Source organism: Amyelois transitella, chromosome Z (assembly GCF_032362555.1).
Source record: "Amyelois transitella isolate CPQ chromosome Z, ilAmyTran1.1, whole genome shotgun sequence".
In the NCBI taxonomy this organism is placed as follows: domain Eukaryota; kingdom Metazoa; phylum Arthropoda; class Insecta; order Lepidoptera; family Pyralidae; genus Amyelois; species Amyelois transitella.
In genome coordinates, this window is record NC_083535.1 from 8,137,165 (window position 1) to 8,157,569 (window position 20,405).

General features: G+C 32.9%; 1 protein-coding gene and 1 long non-coding RNA gene across 5 annotated transcripts in view; both read left to right on the plus strand.

The window, feature by feature from the left end:
* The window catches only part of LOC106133780 (STE20/SPS1-related proline-alanine-rich protein kinase), a 28,682-nt gene extending 15,074 nt beyond the window's left edge, over positions 1–13,608 (plus strand). For 3 of the 4 annotated variants that reach the window (XM_060953597.1, XM_060953598.1, XM_060953599.1), the window contains 10 exons: positions 422–546; positions 973–1,066; positions 1,845–1,989; positions 4,245–4,410; positions 5,313–5,460; positions 6,041–6,243; positions 6,775–6,960; positions 7,331–7,419; positions 7,625–7,823; positions 8,218–13,608. In XM_060953597.1, the coding sequence (XP_060809580.1) occupies positions 422–546; positions 973–1,066; positions 1,845–1,989; positions 4,245–4,410; positions 5,313–5,460; positions 6,041–6,243; positions 6,775–6,960; positions 7,331–7,419; positions 7,625–7,823; positions 8,218–8,292 (1,430 nt within the window). In that variant the 3' untranslated portion in view covers positions 8,293–13,608. Of the gene's footprint in view, positions 1–34; positions 111–421; positions 547–972; positions 1,067–1,844; positions 1,990–4,244; positions 4,411–5,312; positions 5,461–6,040; positions 6,244–6,774; positions 6,961–7,330; positions 7,420–7,624; positions 7,824–8,217 lie in introns of those variants that run through there. The other variant, XM_060953600.1, reaches the window with a different exon arrangement.
* A 2,773-nt stretch (positions 13,609–16,381) lies between these two features.
* LOC106134064 (uncharacterized) lies at positions 16,382–19,571 on the plus strand. Its single transcript, XR_001228587.2, has 3 exons — positions 16,382–16,396; positions 16,659–16,895; positions 19,433–19,571. It is a non-coding gene; the product is annotated as an uncharacterized LOC106134064 (long non-coding RNA).
* The last annotated feature ends 834 nt before the right edge of the window (positions 19,572–20,405 follow it).

The window sequence follows — 20,405 nt, forward strand, 5'->3', positions numbered from 1 at the left end:
CAGGCGGTATATATGCTGTCAATGTGTCAATTGGTATGTGGCATACACATGCATCATCTCAAATCAATTTTCACATGTTTATCAATTTAAAAATTGTTTTGTTTTCAGATGTAAGTCCAAATTACTTATTGACATTGTTCTGGATTAATTGCAAATTCGGTTGAAGAACCACTTTAGTTCACTTTTCCTTATTCAAATTTCACCCTAATTTATTTTACTTGCAAACCACTTCGTACCTTAAGTATTAAGATACGAAGTAGTTCAAAAAATAAAAATTGTGTGCACTTTATTGCAGTACATATCTATCTAAAGTTTGAACTTCAATTACCTGCAATATAAAATGTTTGCTACATACACTATGTAGAGTTCTTATTAGGTGCTGTCAAAAAGTTTCAAAACTTTGACATATTATTAATTACAGGTGTCGGTGCTACTGCGGTGGTATACGGAGCATATTGTAAGCCTCGCGGGGAGAAATGTGCTATCAAACAGATAAACTTAGAAAAATGGAACACCTCCATGGATGAACTACTTAAAGAAATACAGGCAAGTTCATTCCTGTAACTTAATTTTCTTCGGTATGTTAAACTGTCATACCACATTAGTACTTAATGAAATAATTCTCTCAATATAAATAAATGAAATGAAATAGAATTGAAAAAAATACCTATCATTTATTCCTACCCCAGAGGAGAATAGGAATATCTGTTTTAGGTTTATTTACCAGAAGTAGACATGATGACAGTAGGAAAACAGTTTACGGGTGCAATCTGATTGGAAGACATTTATTGAGTGTAAACATAAGGTAATTTATAGGAATATATCAGTATGTATGTGACTCCATACATAACGTATGTGTATTTAAGTGCTAGGAAATATGATTACGTACATCATTATTTCCCTATTATACTTTGTGCTGCTAGCTGATAAAGTTCAATTGACTTGAATGAACGCCATGTCAATTTGTTGCAGGCTATGTCAAGCTGTAATCATGACAATGTAGTGACTTATTATACAAGCTTTGTTGTGAACGATGAACTCTGGCTGGTACTGAAACTGCTGGAAGGTAAGAACTTCTTTCTATTAAAAAATATTAATTGGTAAATTATTGTCTTCTGTAATATTATTATTATAGTAAGGAATGGGGCATTCATTCTGTACAAAAGATATGGTGCTAATATAAAAGTGATAAAAGAATCAATGATATGCTTTGATTTTGACATATAGTAGCTGAGACTTTCGACTCTATAAGAGAACTCACTAAGATTGGCCAGTAAATAAGAATTATGGATAAGATTTATATCTATACAGTAAAGTATTACTGTGACACTAATGATGTAGTTATAGTAACTGTTTCAAATAGGTACATTGGTTTCTCTATAATGTGAAGAAGCCTCAGGAAAACACAAGATTTTTTTCTTATTTAACCATAACCATTTATACATACATACATATAGTCACGTCTATATCCCTTACGGGGTAGACAGATCCAACAGTCCCGAAAAGACTGAATGGCCACATTAAGCTGTTCGGCTTAATGATGGAATTGAGATCCAAATAGTGACAGGTTGCTAGCCCATCGCCTAAAAAAGGATCACAATTTTATAAGCCTATCCCTTAGTCGCCTTTTACGACATCCATGGGAAAGAGATGGAGTGGTCCTATTATTTTTTGTATTGGTGCCGGGAATCGCACGGCATTTATTTATTTACGCCAATAATACAACAGTAGCAGTACTCTAAAAGTATTTGGCAAGGAATTCTTAACCATATCATGAACTGAAGTTCATCCTATTCATTAGTGAGACTGGACCTGAAATACCTACTTGTTCTTGTCTGTTGTAGGTGGTAGCCTTCTGGATGTCATCAAGCACAAGATGAAGGTGACAAATTGCAAGCATGGGGTTTTTGATGAAGCAACCATTGCAACTGTCCTTAAGGAGGTTTTGAAAGGCCTGGAATATTTTCATAGTAATGGACAAATACATAGGTAAATACTGGCATTTTTGTGTTATTATTACTGTACATAGTTTATTGTTGTGTAGTTGATTATTTACATTTGAAAATGGCTGCTTGAGAATCAAAAATATTACACAACATATTTCTATTATTACAAAACTGCAATTGCGAATATATGCCATGTTATACGAGGAATTGTTAAGCAACCGTTTATTCTGCCCCATGTTAGCATTCTGGTTTGTGAATATGTCATTTGTTACTTTAAATACAGGTCAACTTATGTGGTTTTGTGATACCACACCCTGCCAATACTCAAGAAAATTATGAAACTTTACTACATTAGGGTCCGGATTTTGATCCTCAGTTAGATTGGCCTGGGTCTTAGATATCTGTAAATACTTATATGTAGCCTTTGAGTATTTTGAGACTGTTGCCCTATCTACCTCATAAAGGATAAAGCCGTGCTTATATATGTATGTTGAATGTATTTATATCACAATCTTGAACTTGCTTTGAGGCTAACTCATTCTTCCATATATTTTTTTGTTCATCAATTTCATTTGTTTTGTGTGTGATGCGAACGAAAGGGGGATTGTTTCATTGTAAAATTACCATAATGTAAATGCATCACAAACAGCTGTATGCAGTACTGAACAGGTAACTCAATAAATTGTTTTCATTTTGTAGTTTGAAATCGCTACTGTTCTGCTGGTTTCGTGTTGCGAATTTCATGCGAATAATAAGCGTTGCATCGATACTACTGCAATAGGGAGGCGGCTCCTGGTAGCAATGTAATTATGGATCAATGCAAAATCAGCTTTTTGATTTTTGAGTTTTGACAATTAAAGAACACGTCATTGGCATGAATTTCTAAATAAGACCATTTCCTTCTGGCGTCTGTCCCGTTATAAAAATTTGATGGCAAAAAGGAAATATGTATATTAAAAAAAGCCTTACGCGGCGAATTCTCGTTTCCATATAAATATTTTCTCTCACATCACAGTGAATTTTCGGCTGCTTTAGCTGACTAGGATAATGACGATATGTATATTTTAGTCGTAATGTTTCTAAAAAGAATAAGTTCTGCTAAAACAGCTCGTAAGTGGTAGGTACTTTGTGTCAATACAATCAGCTGCCTGTCTTACAAAAACCTGTTTGAAATATTTTTACGAATTAGTGGCTGTGCGATTATTTTCCTTTGCCTCATATGATATCCACAGAAAAGAGTTGGGATAGTATTTATTTGTTTATACACGAACCGTGTGATGCCCGCAAGCTATACAGAGGAACTCTACCGTTTGACTACATACCGACTGTGTTTTATTATTTTATTAGGTTTCGTCCGCAGTTCCCCCCGCATGATTAATATCGTATGTATCTTCGTTCATTCAGTGGATTAACTGTAAAGAAGTAACAAAACACAAAATACTGACTTTCGCATTTAATAAATAAATATTTATAAGGAACAAATTACACAGATTGAGTTAGCCTCGAAGTAATTTCGAAACGTGTGTTACAAGATACTAACTCAACGACACTATATTTTATATAGATAAACATCCAAGACCCAGGCTAATCAAGGAAAGTTCGTTTCTCATCATGCCCTGGCCGGGATTCGAACGGGACCTCCGGTGTCACAGACAAGCGCACTACCGCTGCGCCACAGAGGCATTTAAAATATTAGTTTGGATACGCAGCGAATTGAGGTGTCAAAAATTATTAATAGTGCAGGGGCTAACTAACTTATAATTTTTACGATTCTAATTGTGATAAAAATAGCAAAGCGATTTATTTTCTAGCGTTTGCGATTAATCACTAGTACGACCTATTTTCAATGGCTTTGCTCACATTGGGTTTCGTTATTTTCGCCCAAATAGGCCTAACAAGGAAAAGAGACAATTTGGGTGATCAATCCCATCTTATACCAATACCAAAAGTCGACATAATAAGCAGTCTGTCGATGTGCATAAACAAATAAGATGTTATTTGTTTCTAAACAAAAAAGTAGTTTGTCCTTCTTCCTGGCGTTACTAAACAAATAGTTTCACCTTTTTCCTGGATGGTATCAAACAAATTATTTCTTATTCTTCGGACGTTAACAATCAAATACTTGCGTAGGTATATAAGTAAATAAAAGTTGGATATTTATTATTACATTTTATTCTCATAACATAAAATTTTCACATACAAATCGTCTTATCCTACACCACAACTTTCTTCATCATAAAAGTCGCCATAATCTAATCATTGGAGTCCTAATCATAAAAAATAATATTGCCTTTTCAGAGACATAAAAGCTGGAAATATATTATTAGGTGAAGATGGGACTGTTCAAATTGCGGATTTTGGAGTTTCTGCATGGCTAGCAACAGACAAAGATTTGTCTAGGCAAAAGGTGAGGCATACCTTTGTGGGTACGCCTTGTTGGATGGCGCCTGAAGTAATGGAGCAAGTAAGTGGTGTACTTAATTGCTGATATGTTTGAATGTGTAACTTTTACCCAAAGTAGGTAAGGTTCCCCTGTAAAGGTGTTGCTTCGTGTGACACCTGTATTACCCAATTCAGTATTGTGGTCATTAATAGGCCTACCCTGAACTCCTCTCTCTAGATGTCTAAGGATGTAACGCCAGGAAGCTGATATACCTGCAGTGGGGTTTCCTAATGTTTTAACTAAACTAAAGTTATTTTTCATTCAAGAAAATATAAAATTAATAATATATTGTGTGGTATCAAATCATGTGCGAGCGCATTCTGTAATAACTAGTAAAGGCCCCACTGAGTCTCGTTACAATTCAAGTTGATTAGCACCTTCCTTCCGGCTTTAGTCCCGGTTGCATCTTAACCACTCCAGGCTTACTTTTTGCGCATCACACATTATAACCGGTCTGACCACCGACGCTCAACCCTGTTATAGCACCATATATGTTAATAATTTGATATTATGCTCACTATCAGAGATTATGGTACAATCGAGTTATGTTTAAACAACTGCATGCCACAATCTAACACAATGGCGTGACGTGACGCATTCATGACTGTAAAGTAAAAAATCTTCGTTAGTATTATTAACGTAAATAATATATATTACTGTGAATAGAAGCAGGTATATTGTTTGATCTTGTTTGTCGCTGAGTATTACTTCAGGTCTAAAATTACTTTTATTTTCAAAACTGGGAGCGAAGTCCCGCGCTAAGGCAATAAATAATCCGGATTGGGGGCACTAATGTGTTAGTCAATTCAAATAATTAGTAAAATCTAATAAGGACTAAGGAGGGACAAGGTTAAATTATTCTCTCCCTTTTTATTCTGCATTATTTTATTGTTTTAATAACTCGAAAATTCATCCTTTTTCAGGATCACGGATACGATTTTAAAGCTGATATTTGGTCTTTCGGTATAACGGCCATCGAAATGGCCACAGGCACTGCACCATATCACAAATATCCGCCTATGAAAGTACTCATGTTAACTTTACAGAACGACCCTCCAAATATAGATACCGGTTAGTATGAGTATGTTTATGCGATAAAGATTCATTGAAATGAAAATCAGTATAACTTTTGGTTTGGAAATGAACACTTGCATTTTATTATTTTTGTTTAGTTAAATAAGCAAAGATAGTGTAATTCAGAACCGCAGTTTTCGGTATGGATGAGGACAGACTAACGAAAGAAATTTATAAGGCAGAGCTAACTGTAAAAGGGAGACAGGGCCGGCCTCGTCGAACTTTCAAGGACCAAATTTTGAATGTCTTGAAAAAAGGAGATGTAAGGAGCACCCGTAATCGTCGAATATGCATGAAAAGAGTTATGAGTGTAGAGGAAGCGGGAGAGGTCTGCAAGGATCGTAGCAAGTATAATTCCATAGTCTCTGCCTACCCCAATAGTAAACAGGCGTGATAGTATGTATGTATGTAGATTTCCGTAATTGTTTATTTTTTGAGCTAGAAATGTAATGTTTTCAGACTGGCAATTAACACAAGCTTCCTATTACGAATTTCTTTTTGATTACAAAATCCAACAAAGATAACATTATCTATTAATTATCATAATTTTTATATTAAATTTCTGATCTATTTGTAGGTTCTGATGAGAAGGAGCAGTATAAGGCTTACGGCAAGACATTTAGGAAAATGATATTAGATTGTCTACAAAAGGACCCATCGAAAAGGCCGACAGCTACAGATTTATTAAAACATCCATTTTTCAGAAAAGCCAAAGATAGAAAGTATTTGACGCAAACTTTAGTTGCAATAGGTCCTAGCATGGAAACCAGGGTAAACAAGGTAACTGAAGATTTATATTTTACTGGCATATAAATTGTAACATGTATATTAAAAAAAAGTTGCATTCAAAGCTCTAAGCTAGAAGTTTTGTGCGATTTGTATCTGTGATTCATTACATTTAATAGAAATTATAAAAAAAATGCTTTCCACGTATCACGCATAGGTATGATAACTAGTGATAAATATAATTAAAGCACTCTAGGCACCAGATACGTTTTATCCCGTAAGATGGTACTGAGGAATATGAGGAAAAAAACGACTGTGCGCTAGCGAAGCTGCGTGAAGAAGCAAATTTATTATAAAACATATAATAAATTTGAAGTAATACTTTATTATAAGTTTTCCGTCCACGTCAAGTAAAATAAAATACACAGACGAAAATGAAGTAGTATGAAAAAAATGCGAAGTATAAAGTACTTTCACGCTTCATGTCTGACCACAACTGCTCAGACACTACAAAAAACTACAAGTTCTTATCAATTTGTCTAAAAAGAATACAATGAAAAAAATTTATACAACCATTGTTTTCAGGCCAGTAAACGGCAACAGGGTACCTCCGGTCGGTTGCACAGAAGTGTGACTGGCCAATGGGTTTGGAGTGAAGACGAGGATGAAGGAAATGCACAGGCTGAGTCCGAGGAAGATACCTCCCCAAAGGAGGATAAGAGGCCCATGAATGAATTACAGAGGGCAGAGTCTAGTGGCAGTGAAGAAGAGGTGAGAGTGCTTGAGAATATTGAGCGCTTCTGAAAGTAGCTTGCTTATTTAGTCGGTTCCAGGTAGGATTAATAATGTTATTTAAAGAGCTTGTCTCAGTGTTTTTGGCAAAAGCTAATAGAGAAACAAATATGCACTTCATGGTCAACCATGTAATCATGCCCAATCCAGTATTCAAATGTTTTTATGATAATTTCACATGATGTCTGCTATATATTTTAGATTCTTGGAAATAGTCTCATACATAAAGTTAAGCTATTTCAAACAAATTTAACTTTAAATTGACTTACATAAAATTTAGTCATTAACATTGTATAAAAAGATAGATGTTATTTTATATGTGTAAACACTTAAATATTTGTCTTTGTAGGAAACCGCTGAATCTCAGAAGAAAAATACAGAAGTGAGGATTGGTGATAAAAATGAACCACCTGTTATTAATTTGGTTTTAAGGCTGAGGTCAGTATATAGGTTTTTATAAATAAATAATTTTATTTATTTATTTATTTATTCAATTATTAAAAGCGGGCAAATAGTTTACCATTGAATGAGCCTCGCACGAACATCCTCTTACGTTATTGGAATAATCGTATGGAAATACTTTTATTTCGAGCTCAGTTCAACTAGGCTCCCAATACAGTGTCAATAAAGATTCCGTTTTTAGGAATTCCCGTCGAGAACTTAACGACATCCGTTTCGAGTTCATAATGGGCAAGGATTCTGCGGAGGGCATAGCCGCTGAGTTGGTCGGCGCTGGACTGGTGGATCCCCACGATTCAGTTCCTATCTCGACGAATCTCAACAAACTGTTGGAGTCGCAGTGGACAACGCCGTCGCCGCCTAAAGCTGTCACATTCCATTTGGTAATTATATATTTATAATATTTATATTCCAATAGGTATATTAATTTTATAAAGAGGTATTTGTAACGGCAAATCTTCGGAAATAACTGAACGGATCACTACAATTTCCGGGCTGTTAGTTATTAAAAATTAGCGTATACGACGCGTAGTTCCTGTCGCATTAGAATAAGACCCGGTATATCTTACTCATGGACGTCGTAAAAGGCGAGTAGTTAAGGAGGGCTAGATGAATGTGCGCCTATTTGTTCATTCATCTAGTGCAAGCTGGCAACAAGAACTGAAATCTGTTTACTCCGTAAGGGATATAGGCGTGATAATATGTATGCAAACTATTCATGTGATTCATTTGTAAAATCTAAATATTAAAAAATCCTAATACGAAATATCTTTTCAGAATTCCGCCGGCCCAAATGACCAGTTTGATGACAAAACACTCATAGGATTCGCGCAGATATCCATAATGGAATGAGGTGTTTCGGGATGGCGTGTGACCTAGTAAATTGTAGAATTTTGCGGTGTTTATGTACACTGTATTTATAAAAATCTGAATTTCTAATTCTATGCATATATTCTTGTTATTCTTTATGGTGCTAGAGGCGGAATGCGCGATGCCTTGCTGCCTACGTATTTGATGCGCGGGCATAGTTAAACTTTTTTAATTTAAAATAACTAGAATACATTGGCCATCAATTTTACCGAGCCAAAGATATTAGTTTTTATTTTATAATAAGCAGTACCAGGATCTGTAGCTATAAGATATTATTTAATTGTTTTGCAGTGCAAAGAGAAATCATAAATGTGATTTGATTCATTTAAACGGATTATAAATGTAATTATGTTAATATTATTTCGTGATATCAATTTAGAAATTGCACTGGTTTGCATTTTTTATATATTATTATTAACGGGCCTAGAAATCTCATCAAAATGACTCTTCTGGTGCTGTCCTGCATCATCTGATAATTTTATCAACAAAATTAATTAAAGATGACTTTCATATCTTCAAGCGAATCCAAATTTGGCGTACCGATATCGTATTTTAAACAGAATTTATTCCTAATAATGAAACACGAAAGCAGAATAAATGCAGTGGAAATGAGAGCGTTAAGGAGTATGATGGGTGTGAAATTGAGTAACCGGATAAGGAACAGCATGATAAGGGAATGTTGTGATGTGAAAGAAGATGTAGTTACAGGAATAGAAAAGGGTATGTTGAGATGGTTCGGTCATGTGGAGAGGATGAATGAAAACAGGTTGACTAAGCAGATATACAAGGGGAGTGTGGAGGGAAAGGTCGGGGTGGGAAGACCTAGACGAACATATCTTGATCAAATTAAGGACGTCCTGGTGAAGGGTCAGGTCAAAAGTGCCCGAAACCGCCGAGCTTGCATGAAGAGAGTTATGAATGTGGATGAAGCAAAGGAAGTATGCAGGGATCGTGGCAAGTGGAAAGAGGTAGTCTCTGCCTACCCCTCCGGGAAAGAGGCGTGATTTTATGTTATGTTAAATTAATTAAAGATGACTTACATATCTTGAGCGAATCCTAATTATTCCTAATCAGGTTTACTTCGTTAAGATTAATTATGTGGTGGGATTATAGCATTAATCACTTCGAACAATAAATATATGTAGTATAGCATTAATCACTTCGAACAATAAATATATGTAGATTTAAAAAAATAATAGCATTGAAATGTTTGATTAAAATTTGAACAAATAATCATTACGGAAACATAAAAACTAGTCCATATTGAATCACATAAAATTTTAAATACTATTCTTTGCCTTACTACCTATTTGAGTTCATAATTATCATTCTTTATCATTTTATTTTTCATACATATTTGTTTCTACATTTTTATAACTACTAACAGAGCTCAACATTGAGGTATCTTATTTTTTTATTACTATTTCCGAGAAGTTATTTCCAAGAACCATTTTTTTTCAGATATTTTTTCTTCATAACATTCAATGAACTTAATCATATCATGAGGCACCTAAGTTGGCTAAAAACTTTTAAAAATAGTTTAATAAAATTAATAAAACACTTCTGGTAAAGAAATTTATAAAAACAAATACTTATCAAGATAAAAAACATTTATGAATATAATAGTTATTTATTTCATGTGTATAAGAAGTGACATGAATTTCAATGATTGCGATTTTTTCATATGGTTTGTTTCTTTTTTATGAGGAATGATCATTTTGTTTTCAAATAGTATGAAAAATATTTTCGTAACTGTGATTCTTACACACAAAAAAGGCGGGCACATTTTCTAATATAACTTTTCAAGTCATATCACTTGTAAAGTTATGTTAGAAAATGTGCCCGCCTATAAAAAACCTGAATAAAGTTCATAATATTTTTTCATAGCAAATGTGAACGTTTGCAGGTTTATCGCAAAATGTATGTAAACCAGTGTTATTTGTAAGTTTTATATTTCTTTCTCGTATGAAGTACCCATAGCAAAGAAATTAATTTTAAAGAGAAATCAGTACTTACGAATGTAATTTGTTTTAGTACGACAGTCCAGATTAGTGAATTAATACTATGAGTTATATTAAATTATTTAATTTATTAAATAACGGTATTTGTAATGAAAGTAACATAGGTTAAATAGCATTAAATGAACCTATATAGATTATCTTGTACTAATGTACAATACTTATGAAAATCATTCTAAATTGGTGGTAGTAAGTTAAGAATTGAATTAATTGTCTTCTGCTTGAAATTCTATAGTCTAAAATATTAATACTTACCTACTATTTTTTTACTGACTTGACGTTTGTATACTAGCATGATAGGTATTCTTTTATTGAATGTTTAGCTCATGGAATAAGTGTAGTTATTAATCTAACAAAGTTGAACATGAGTATTTTATAGTAAAATCATATCACAATAATTTTGTATGTTCTTCCTTCTAAATTATTTAGGCCTAAATTATGAAGGTGTTATTCCAGGAACATTTTAATTCCTCAACATTTTCCTTGAAATTTATTTCCATTTTTACAAGGTTTTGTTACATGAAATGTAATGCAATAAATGTTAAGTGTTTCGAGAAAAAAAAAATAACTTGTTTGGTTTCGACCGGCGCCATTGTAACCAGCAATTTCTTAACCCAAGGAAAGCTTGTAATATTGTTTGTTATTAATACGAATTAGTCAATTGAAAAATATTTCTAAATAAGGTACCATCTAGACATATCGGAGAAAGTTGTGTTAGGTCTTTTCAAAGGTTCACAAAATACCACGGCCAGTTTATATCATATTTGATAATTGAATCCGTTTATAAGTAACAAAAATTAATAATTACAATGTGCCTTGCTTTGTAGCTTAGATTAGACGGAAATAACCGCGTACGCTTGTAACTATGTACTATAGTTAGTTTAGAGTAGAGAAACCATGTAATCCTCAAATATCCATGTAAAACTAAAGAGTCCATAATGGGTCCTATACATTTTAATGACATTTGAACAATAACATGTTAAAACCTTTGCGAATAAGTCATGCGGTTTTCTAATTATTCCATTATTCCATTTGACGCCTAATATGGACTTAAAAAATCATGTACAATAATGGTGACGATAGATTGCACACCATTTTTATGGATTAAACGAAAATGTGATAAAATAAACGACTATTATATAGTATTTTATGTTTTTGTGTTGAAAACAAAATTTGTATTAACCCTTTTTAGACATGTTTGTACGTATTAATTGACTTATTGATAAGTTAGTGGGTAAACATTATCCTCAAGGTAAGACAATATTATTGAATATACATTAGTCAAACAGTCTAGTACGTGAATAGTGAATAACGCATTTTTACCCAAAGAGGGCAGAGTCAACATCACATTATTGTTTGTGAATTGAAAGTGATTGATCAAACTGTTTCTTCGTATTGTTATGTTTCTTTATTGACGTGGAAGCAGACAGACAGTCAGATATTCTAATAATCACTATTGGTATTTATATCGATTTCTTGGAAATACCTTTCAAATACAATCATCGGTCAGTTACTATTTTATTTAAATGAATGCATAACAATTGTAAACAATTTACTGTTTTGAATCCGATTTTCTAGAATTTATCGACCTCTATAAACCTAGGCTATTTTACCTAAAAAAATGTAACAAGTCATTACCAACAGTCTCGAAAAGACTAAGGCCATGTTCAGCTGATAAATTGAATGAATGCACTTCAAAAAACATTACAAGGTAATTAACACAGTATGTGTTATTGGACTAATAAATAATACTTTGTGCTTTAAAGACAAACAGAGTTTCACTGAAAATACACGCAATAAAAACAAAAACAAAGGAGGGATCGATATATGACTGATCACATCAGTTTAAACTTTAATTTTAACAATCGCAATTTTGTATTTCGGTCAATATCAATAAATAAAAGACTTTATACAATGTTTATCATAAGCTAGTCTAAAGCGTTTTGACCCTGACCTTAAAATATAAATCCCTCTTGCAATTTATTAATTATTAAAAGATAAGGTTGTAGACTTCTGGGTATGATCGTGTTATTGTTTATGTTATTCATTTTTATGGTAGCAATATGAATAGTATAGTAAAATCATTGCATGTTGCGATGTATTTTTTAGAGAAATCTGTCTTCTCAAAATAAGCATGACTTTTACAATGTTTAATTTTGTATTTATCTAGTCTTAATCATCAACATACATCCCTTATCGAAACAACACAATGGAAATTATGATTTTAATTACTAGATATTGGAAATTTAAGCTGGACAAGCAAATAAAGAAGAATTATACATACTCAAGTGAACTCTGGAAAACATTTATTTTCTAGGAGTCATTTCGTTGTTACTTTACTTTGAAGAAGATAGGAGAGTTGATCGTTGGTACGAAACTGTACGGATGCCATAAGTTTCTGAGCTAGTTTTTTTTTTAAATTTAATATATAAAATCTTCAATTTACAATAAAGGGAACGTTGAGAACAAATTTTATTTATTGAAATACAACAATCGTATTCTTTGACCGCCATGGACAACTTTAAGCTCCAATCTGAAGACGATCGACTTCCCTGAGACGCCAGCGACCTTTAAGGTGCCCAAATTAGTAACATATTTAAAGCTTAGAACATGTTAAGGAATCTGTTTCTAAAGAAGATCGGTATAGGCAAAAATATGGTCGCAGCGTAGTGCGTGGGCACGTTTAACATTTTTATTAACGGCGTTCAACGGAGCTGACGAATTTTGATGCTGCAAAGCACAACACATGGTAGCCGTACTGACTGGATGTAACAGGGACATGGAATGGGATGCGCCAAAAATTAAGTCAAGCATTACAAATATTACTATGCTTCAGTTCTTCAGCTAGATATGAACATAAAACGTACCTACGTTTGAATTAATTTATAAAATTTATTAGAGCAGTATTATTAACCTTTGTATTTTGTAGAATTATAAAATTCTATAAAGTAGTTGAATTTATTAGGAATGAGTTGTACATAATATAACATGTAATATTAATATTCAGTTACAAAAAAATTTGTTTGTTGAAATACACTCCAATGTACCTACGAGTAATTATACTAAATAAAAATAGACTTTAAGCATCTTTGATTATTTATATTTTACCTGTATGTTTAATTAACGTATTTGAAAAATGAATCTACCAAATATTGCGATTTTTCTGGTGACACCTAGTAATAAAACTAATATAAGACTGATTAAAAAAGCACACGCGAAGTTTAAAAGGTTTCAAATGGAAATAATTAGAGGTGTGATTGCTTATCAACAATAATACTTAATTTTGGGTATCATTTAAGCTATCACCAATTTAATTAGTTTTGTGTTTCTTAAATAATAGGGTTTGTCCTCAACATAGTAGATCTGTCACCAAAATGTAGTCACCAAACAATGCAAAATCAGTTCCACAATAAACCACCTAAAATCCTGAGATATAAGGTCTAGTACCAAATAAATGTTTTTGTATGTATTATAATAGGTGTGTCCTAATAAGTATTTAAGCAAACTAATTTAAAGAGATCACCAATAAATCATATTATGTTACTAGAAAATTGCATTAAGTTCAAATAAAAAATTAGGGTTGTCATCATCGTTTCAACCAAAAGATTCTGCTACTTAACTAGACTCCCAAGGTTCTAAATTTCCACTGGTAGTATAAATTATATTTAAATAAAATTTTTAGCAGAGTAGTAAATAAAACAATTAAAGTTAAAATAATCAATATTTATTGTTGAAAATAATTACCACTGAACAATCAGCGCTGGTTTAAAATAGCTGGCTTATGGCTAGCAGAATAGTAGATAAAACACTTAATTAAAGTTAAAATAATCAATATTTATTCTTAAAAATAATAACCACTGAACAATCAGCGCTGGTTTAAAATAGCTGGCTTATGGCTAGCAGAATAGTAGATAAAACACTTAATTAAAGTTAAAATAATCAATAGTAACTACTACCCATCGTTGAGGCCGGATTGGTCAATTTTTAAAGCGCGCCAATTTGTCTCCGCCCCTTTGATCATTTTTTCATTAAAATTATAAATTGATGTATTAAATTGGTAACGAATACTATAAATTTAATATCTGAACGAAATAAAATGTTACTACTGTATTGGTGACAAAATATCAAATAAAAAGGAGTCGCAGTCAGGGATCGATAATCGATTTATTTGGTGACAGATCTACCATTCTGAGCACAGAGCTATTATTTAAGTAACAAAACTATTATTATAAGAACGAAGTTTGTATTCATGTAATTCAATATAATTTTATTGGTTATCGATCTCTTATTTTACACATATATTAACATTAATTTGATAATTCATACCTGGGAACAATTTTTGTTTATCTGAGAACGAAAATATTTCGTGGCGATAGATCTATTTATTAGGTGATACAACTTGATGACAAATATAAATTTTGGTGATAGAAAATATAGTTCCCCTTTATTTTTATCAAACACTGCAATGCGAACAGTATTATGGATACATGATGATATGATCCTTTTGGCGTAAATGATGCATCGGAAGAGAAGCACGAGGTCCACCTATGACCAGCCGGTTTGCGTAAGCAGGTTTTTGCTCCAAGTTACTCCCGTCTGACCTTTTGCCTGGTAACCTATCTATACAAATATAATTTTTTGACATTATAATGGGCGTTTTTATTTCAGGTGTTTTTTTTTTCTGGAAATTATAACTACATATTTATATTGTAAGTCATCTTTGTAACTTTTACCACTAATGTTATCGTCATCTTACTTTATGAACGATTGCTTCTTTTAAATATCAACCACATTGTATTATAAACACACTAAAAAGATATACACAGGGTGATTTAAGCAAAGTAATTAAACTTAATTGAACTACGAACAGTTCTCCGACGACTATCCGTACTCCTCAGTGATAGTGATGTCGGCGCGCACTGTCAACGACGAGTACGAATAAGTTCGTATAAAATGTATGCTACAATTGATTTATTTTCTGAAAAGGACTCCTTATCACACCGTTCATTGTTTTATTTCTTCTAGAGAAGGTGCAAAAATCATGGTATGACTACGAGAAAGCGCAAATCTTCGTAGTCATACGGATATGACATACTAGTATGACCACGAGGAAACAGCGACACTGACGAATACGCTACTGATCGGCACGTGCCAGCACGAAGTGAAAAATTATAATATGTAAACGTACCTTATACATTTTTCTCATGAAGTCTCCTTACAAAATTATTATTCTATGATCGTGGTATATTTGCTTCTTGGATAACGTATGTATATGTAATCATTATAAATCAATACGAACTATTTGGTGTCCTTCACGCAATTAGGTACGTATCTGAACGGGTGCTGCGAATCACTACGAGTATAACAATTGTCACATGACCAAAGAGGTCAAGTACACACTCGACAAACATTCTAGTAAGGTCAAGACCAATCTTTATTAATTAACTGGCTAAAATATCCCGCTTACATCAGAACTAGAGCAACACTGGGCATTGAGTATAATGTAATTAACACATATCCTTAATCAGAGCAAGTGCGTTGATGTTTATCATTATGATTCTCCCAATAATTGCATTTCTAGAGCGTTCGGTGTATTGTAAGTGAAATTTTGATGATGTGAAACGCTCAATTAGATGAATTGATTATTTTTAATTTTTTTTAAAGTATATTTTAGTCTTTTAAGCATTCACATTGTCTGTTGTGAAAAAGTAATAAGATCAACAAAAGCAGGTAACAAACAGGCGTACAGACCTACGCCCTATATGTTGGTTAGCTACAATTTGTGGTAGTAATTATGATCAAATTTATACGTTTTTATGTACGGGTTCTGCTTTGCATCAGTTTAGCGATTTCCTGCAATAAGACTGCTGAAAATAGCAATTTAAACTAAGCTGAAAATGTTGAAATGGGAGGAGGCTTGTAACGTGGTATAACTCCTCGTGCAAAAATATTCTAACATATGGCGGCCGAACTGACACTTGAGACCAAAGGGGAAGACCGCAAATAAGATGGATAAAGAGATAGCGGCTACACCAAGCAATAATTTAGTTGAAGATTCGAGGTCAAACGTAAGTACACAATTTGAACTAATGGATAATAGCTATTTTTTATTATTTTCATATACTAACTTTATAAAAGAGGCAATTTTACATCACAAAGTACTGATAAATAGAACCTTTTTATAAGCTCGAGTTCAACATGCACTTCGTCGTTTTGTTTTGCTTTCTTTCTTTGGCTTATGTTGAGCCTAATTTTATGTCAACGATAAACGAGTTGATCTTCGATCTTGTTATCAAAGATGACAATATAGTTTGTGCGATTTTATTCTAGCGTGATTCCCGGTAGGAGGGTTACGGAGGATCGTTTATCAAACGCTCTGTTGCAACATATATAAGCAAAATGAGGTGCCCGTGTGTTCACTGTTCTTGAGAGCACATTGGAAGCGTGCGCAAGTGAATCGGAATAATTGTTTGTTTCTAGTGATTACGATGTTTTGCAAAGTTATATTTTTAATTGCGATGTTGACGATAGCCGCAGCAAATCCGGTGCCTGGGTCACCTTTCGAAGGTAAGATTAAAGTTGTGTAATTTTCCGACTTCGTAAATAACTTAGCGTTTCTTCTTACCATTTACATTTGAAAACAAGTTTTATAAGTAACTTAAACAAATTGCATGACATTAATATTATAAGCAGACTTAAGCTTCCGCGAAAAACGGTTATTTGTGTAGAAAACTGAAAATAGTTTTCATTTGTGTAAATGCTTCTCCATCTTCAAAAGCGAACGTGTTTTTATGTGCATTTACCAGACTTAAGTTAACCTAAATCTACTTTAATACTATCAAAACTTGTGCGCACTGAGAAGTTTTAACTTGATCATAAACATCTTTGTTTGAACAACATGAATTTTATTCAACTTTATTTATTCTTTAGGTGAGAAATCCCAAACTCGAAGCAATATTTTATTTGAGTATTTGCTTCAAAAATAATTTCCGCCAATCAACCTTTCAATATTTATTTCTTTAGTAATTTTTTTTGATTTAAGTAAGATGAATTTTTACATAATAAAAGTTAATTGAAGCGTAGAAAATAATTTATATAACACTTAAGCACTTGGAAATTAAAATTGAAGACAAAAATATTGTAATCCAGGTCCTCATTCCCAAAGATGGTTTCTATTTCGTATCTGTTTGCACTTCGCTACGCTTCTATCAATATTTTATGAATAAATTACTCGACCATGTAAGGAACCAAATTTCCTATCTAGGCATAGCGGTTCGGGCTGTGCGTTGATAAGTTAGGAAATCTTATAAGTTTCCTCTTTTATATATATATATAGATTAAACCATATCGTGTATTAATTTTGCCAGTCTAGTTTGTGTGCTAAATATGTAAGGTAAGTATCCAACTTATGTAAAAACTACTTGTTGTCACGCCCCTTCCACCAGCCACCTGTTTGAGCTGAGGTCTACTATGATTTGCCTGAATAGGTACTAAAACTTTTCTATGCCAAATCCTTTCCTTGCTAACCGATGCTCTTATGGCGAGGGAAACATAGTGATAATGTAACTAATGTAATGTTTGTCCAATATGAAAAGTAGCGCAGGTCAAACAGGAGTCGCTTAAATAAAAAATATTTTACCCAATTCAGGATGGTGGTCATAGCTCGACTGCGGCGTCTGTATATAGTATGAGGATGTAGCCGGGATTTACACCAGAAGGAACATGACGAATAATATCTCCGCAATTTTAACACCTACTTATACCATTCTCCATTAGTAACTTTCTGTTTTCTTGTGTATTGCGGCAGTATTCTTTTTTAGTTATCTTCTAAAAATTCGAGTTTGAATCCAACTTAAAGTAACTAACTATTTGATTATTTACTTTTAGGAATACCTATTTTTTGTTGTTGAAAAAACCATATATAGCTAGCTGGATTGTTCTATCTATCTTGCAGAAGAATCTAGAACAAGAAGTCCACAAAGATGGTCAACAAAGCGTATAAATAAAATGGACATTTAAACGATCCTTAATTAGTCATCGTAACATATCGCGAGTCACGAGTTCGGAGACTGTACTCGTAAAACAACAAACAGTCACGGGATCACTTGATTACCTATCAAACTTGGTCATCTGACTCTTCCTCTCATCCCAAATATTTTTATATTTTCATCACATACCTAAGACTTTATTATTATACGTTTTAAGTTTACCTATTTGGTTACACACTTTCGTTCTAGCTCAATTTTTATCATCTAATAGATCTGATTAAACATCCTCATTAATAAGAATATATTTCTCCTTCCCCCTTTGCTTGATACGAGATACCTACTAATAAAGCAAGTTTTTCGTTTTTTACCGTAAACAAAAAGTGCTTATAACTCTTTTATTTTATGTACATACCTATCTAAAATCAAATAGCGATAGGCAGAGATTACATAGTTTACTCTTGCATCCATCATGCTTATTTCGCTTCAGCTACATACATTCATGTCTCCCTTTAGGTATGCAAGCTCTTGGCCACTCGTCCCCTTGATCAATTAAGTATTATTATTTTGCATAATTGAGATTTTTCATCCTCCGCTTCGTATAACTTTCCAATTTCACAAATAGACCATTTTGCCACGTTTTTGCATCATGTGGTAATTTTTCAATCCGTAACATGGGCGTGACATTTTATACTTGGAAGGTACCACCATACATCTGAAATTTCTATAAGGTTGTAAAGTCCCATTTACTTTCGTGAATAACGGATATTTGCACTCTCTTTAATATTTTGGACAGGAATTAGACGGCAAACGATGCGATTGATCTTAGCGTTTAAAATGAAGACGTCTAAAGTACCTACTACTTACAGGCGGAAGTAGTACTTTAGACGTCTTCATTTTCTGCAAAATGATTTCTTCTTCTTCTGCCTTAATTATTATATTTTATTCATATAAAATTGTAAACTGCAACAAATTCCGTTGCATGGTTGCATCCAATCAGGCAAAGGAGAAACGCCACTTTGTTTTATACTTACTAAAAATAATTAACATTATGTAGAATAAAAAAAAAAAGAAAAAGCGTATAATCATTAATTAATATAAAATTATATTTTTTTCAAGGTTTTCGCTACAATCGGACTCAAATTTCAGTCGTAGCATTGGAGGAGCCATGTGTGAAGCAAGGCGGTATATGTGTGCTATCAGACGAATGTGAACCAAGTCTAGTTACCATCCCAGGCCTCTGTCCAAAACAGGCAGCCTATGGTGTTATATGCTGTTATACGTAACGTAAGTTATAATTTTTTGAGAAACTGGTTGTCATAAAAGTGATTATATACAAATAGCTCAACCTAACTTATTATATACCTGCGTAAATCAATTCAGAATTACTTAAATAAGTGCGAATATCTGAAGTAAACTAAAATTCGAACTTTAAAGGAGAGGATGCATCATTGTTAGTGATGGCTACGAAGGAATGATTCAAATGCAAATAATTGATTGCGCAATTATTTAAAAAAGATAATTTTCATTGTTTCGAACACATTTTAGGTTCTCTAGCTACCTGCCGTCTAAAAGCCAAGTTTTATTAATGAAGTCAGCAAAATTAATTGGTGACTAAAAAGATACATAATTATTTTTATTGGTCAGGCCACCCGGCTATATTTGATTTTTTTTTTCAGACATGAGGAGACAAGTCAGATCACGGACTTAATACCTTCGCGTACTTACCAGTTTAAACTAAGAGTTAATTAGTACAAAAATGTTTGTACTTAAAATTATTATATTTATTTATGAATTGTTGTTATGTTGCCATGACGCGCACCCAAATGAGAACTGAGCAAATAGTTAATATATTTTAAGATTTATCCAATATTGTACCTCTAAATCTTCCCACCCCACAAAGAACATAATGTGTAAGTTTTTAATAAAAGTAGTTTTTATAAAGATGCAATACCCTAAAATACAGATGTAAAAACTTTAAAATGTTTAGTAGATATTAATAAGTGTAAGTTAAGGTTTTTTGTATTGTAGTGAAACTAAGTTTTAGTCATACCTATACCAAATAAGCACACAATATGTTTAAAGAATTAAA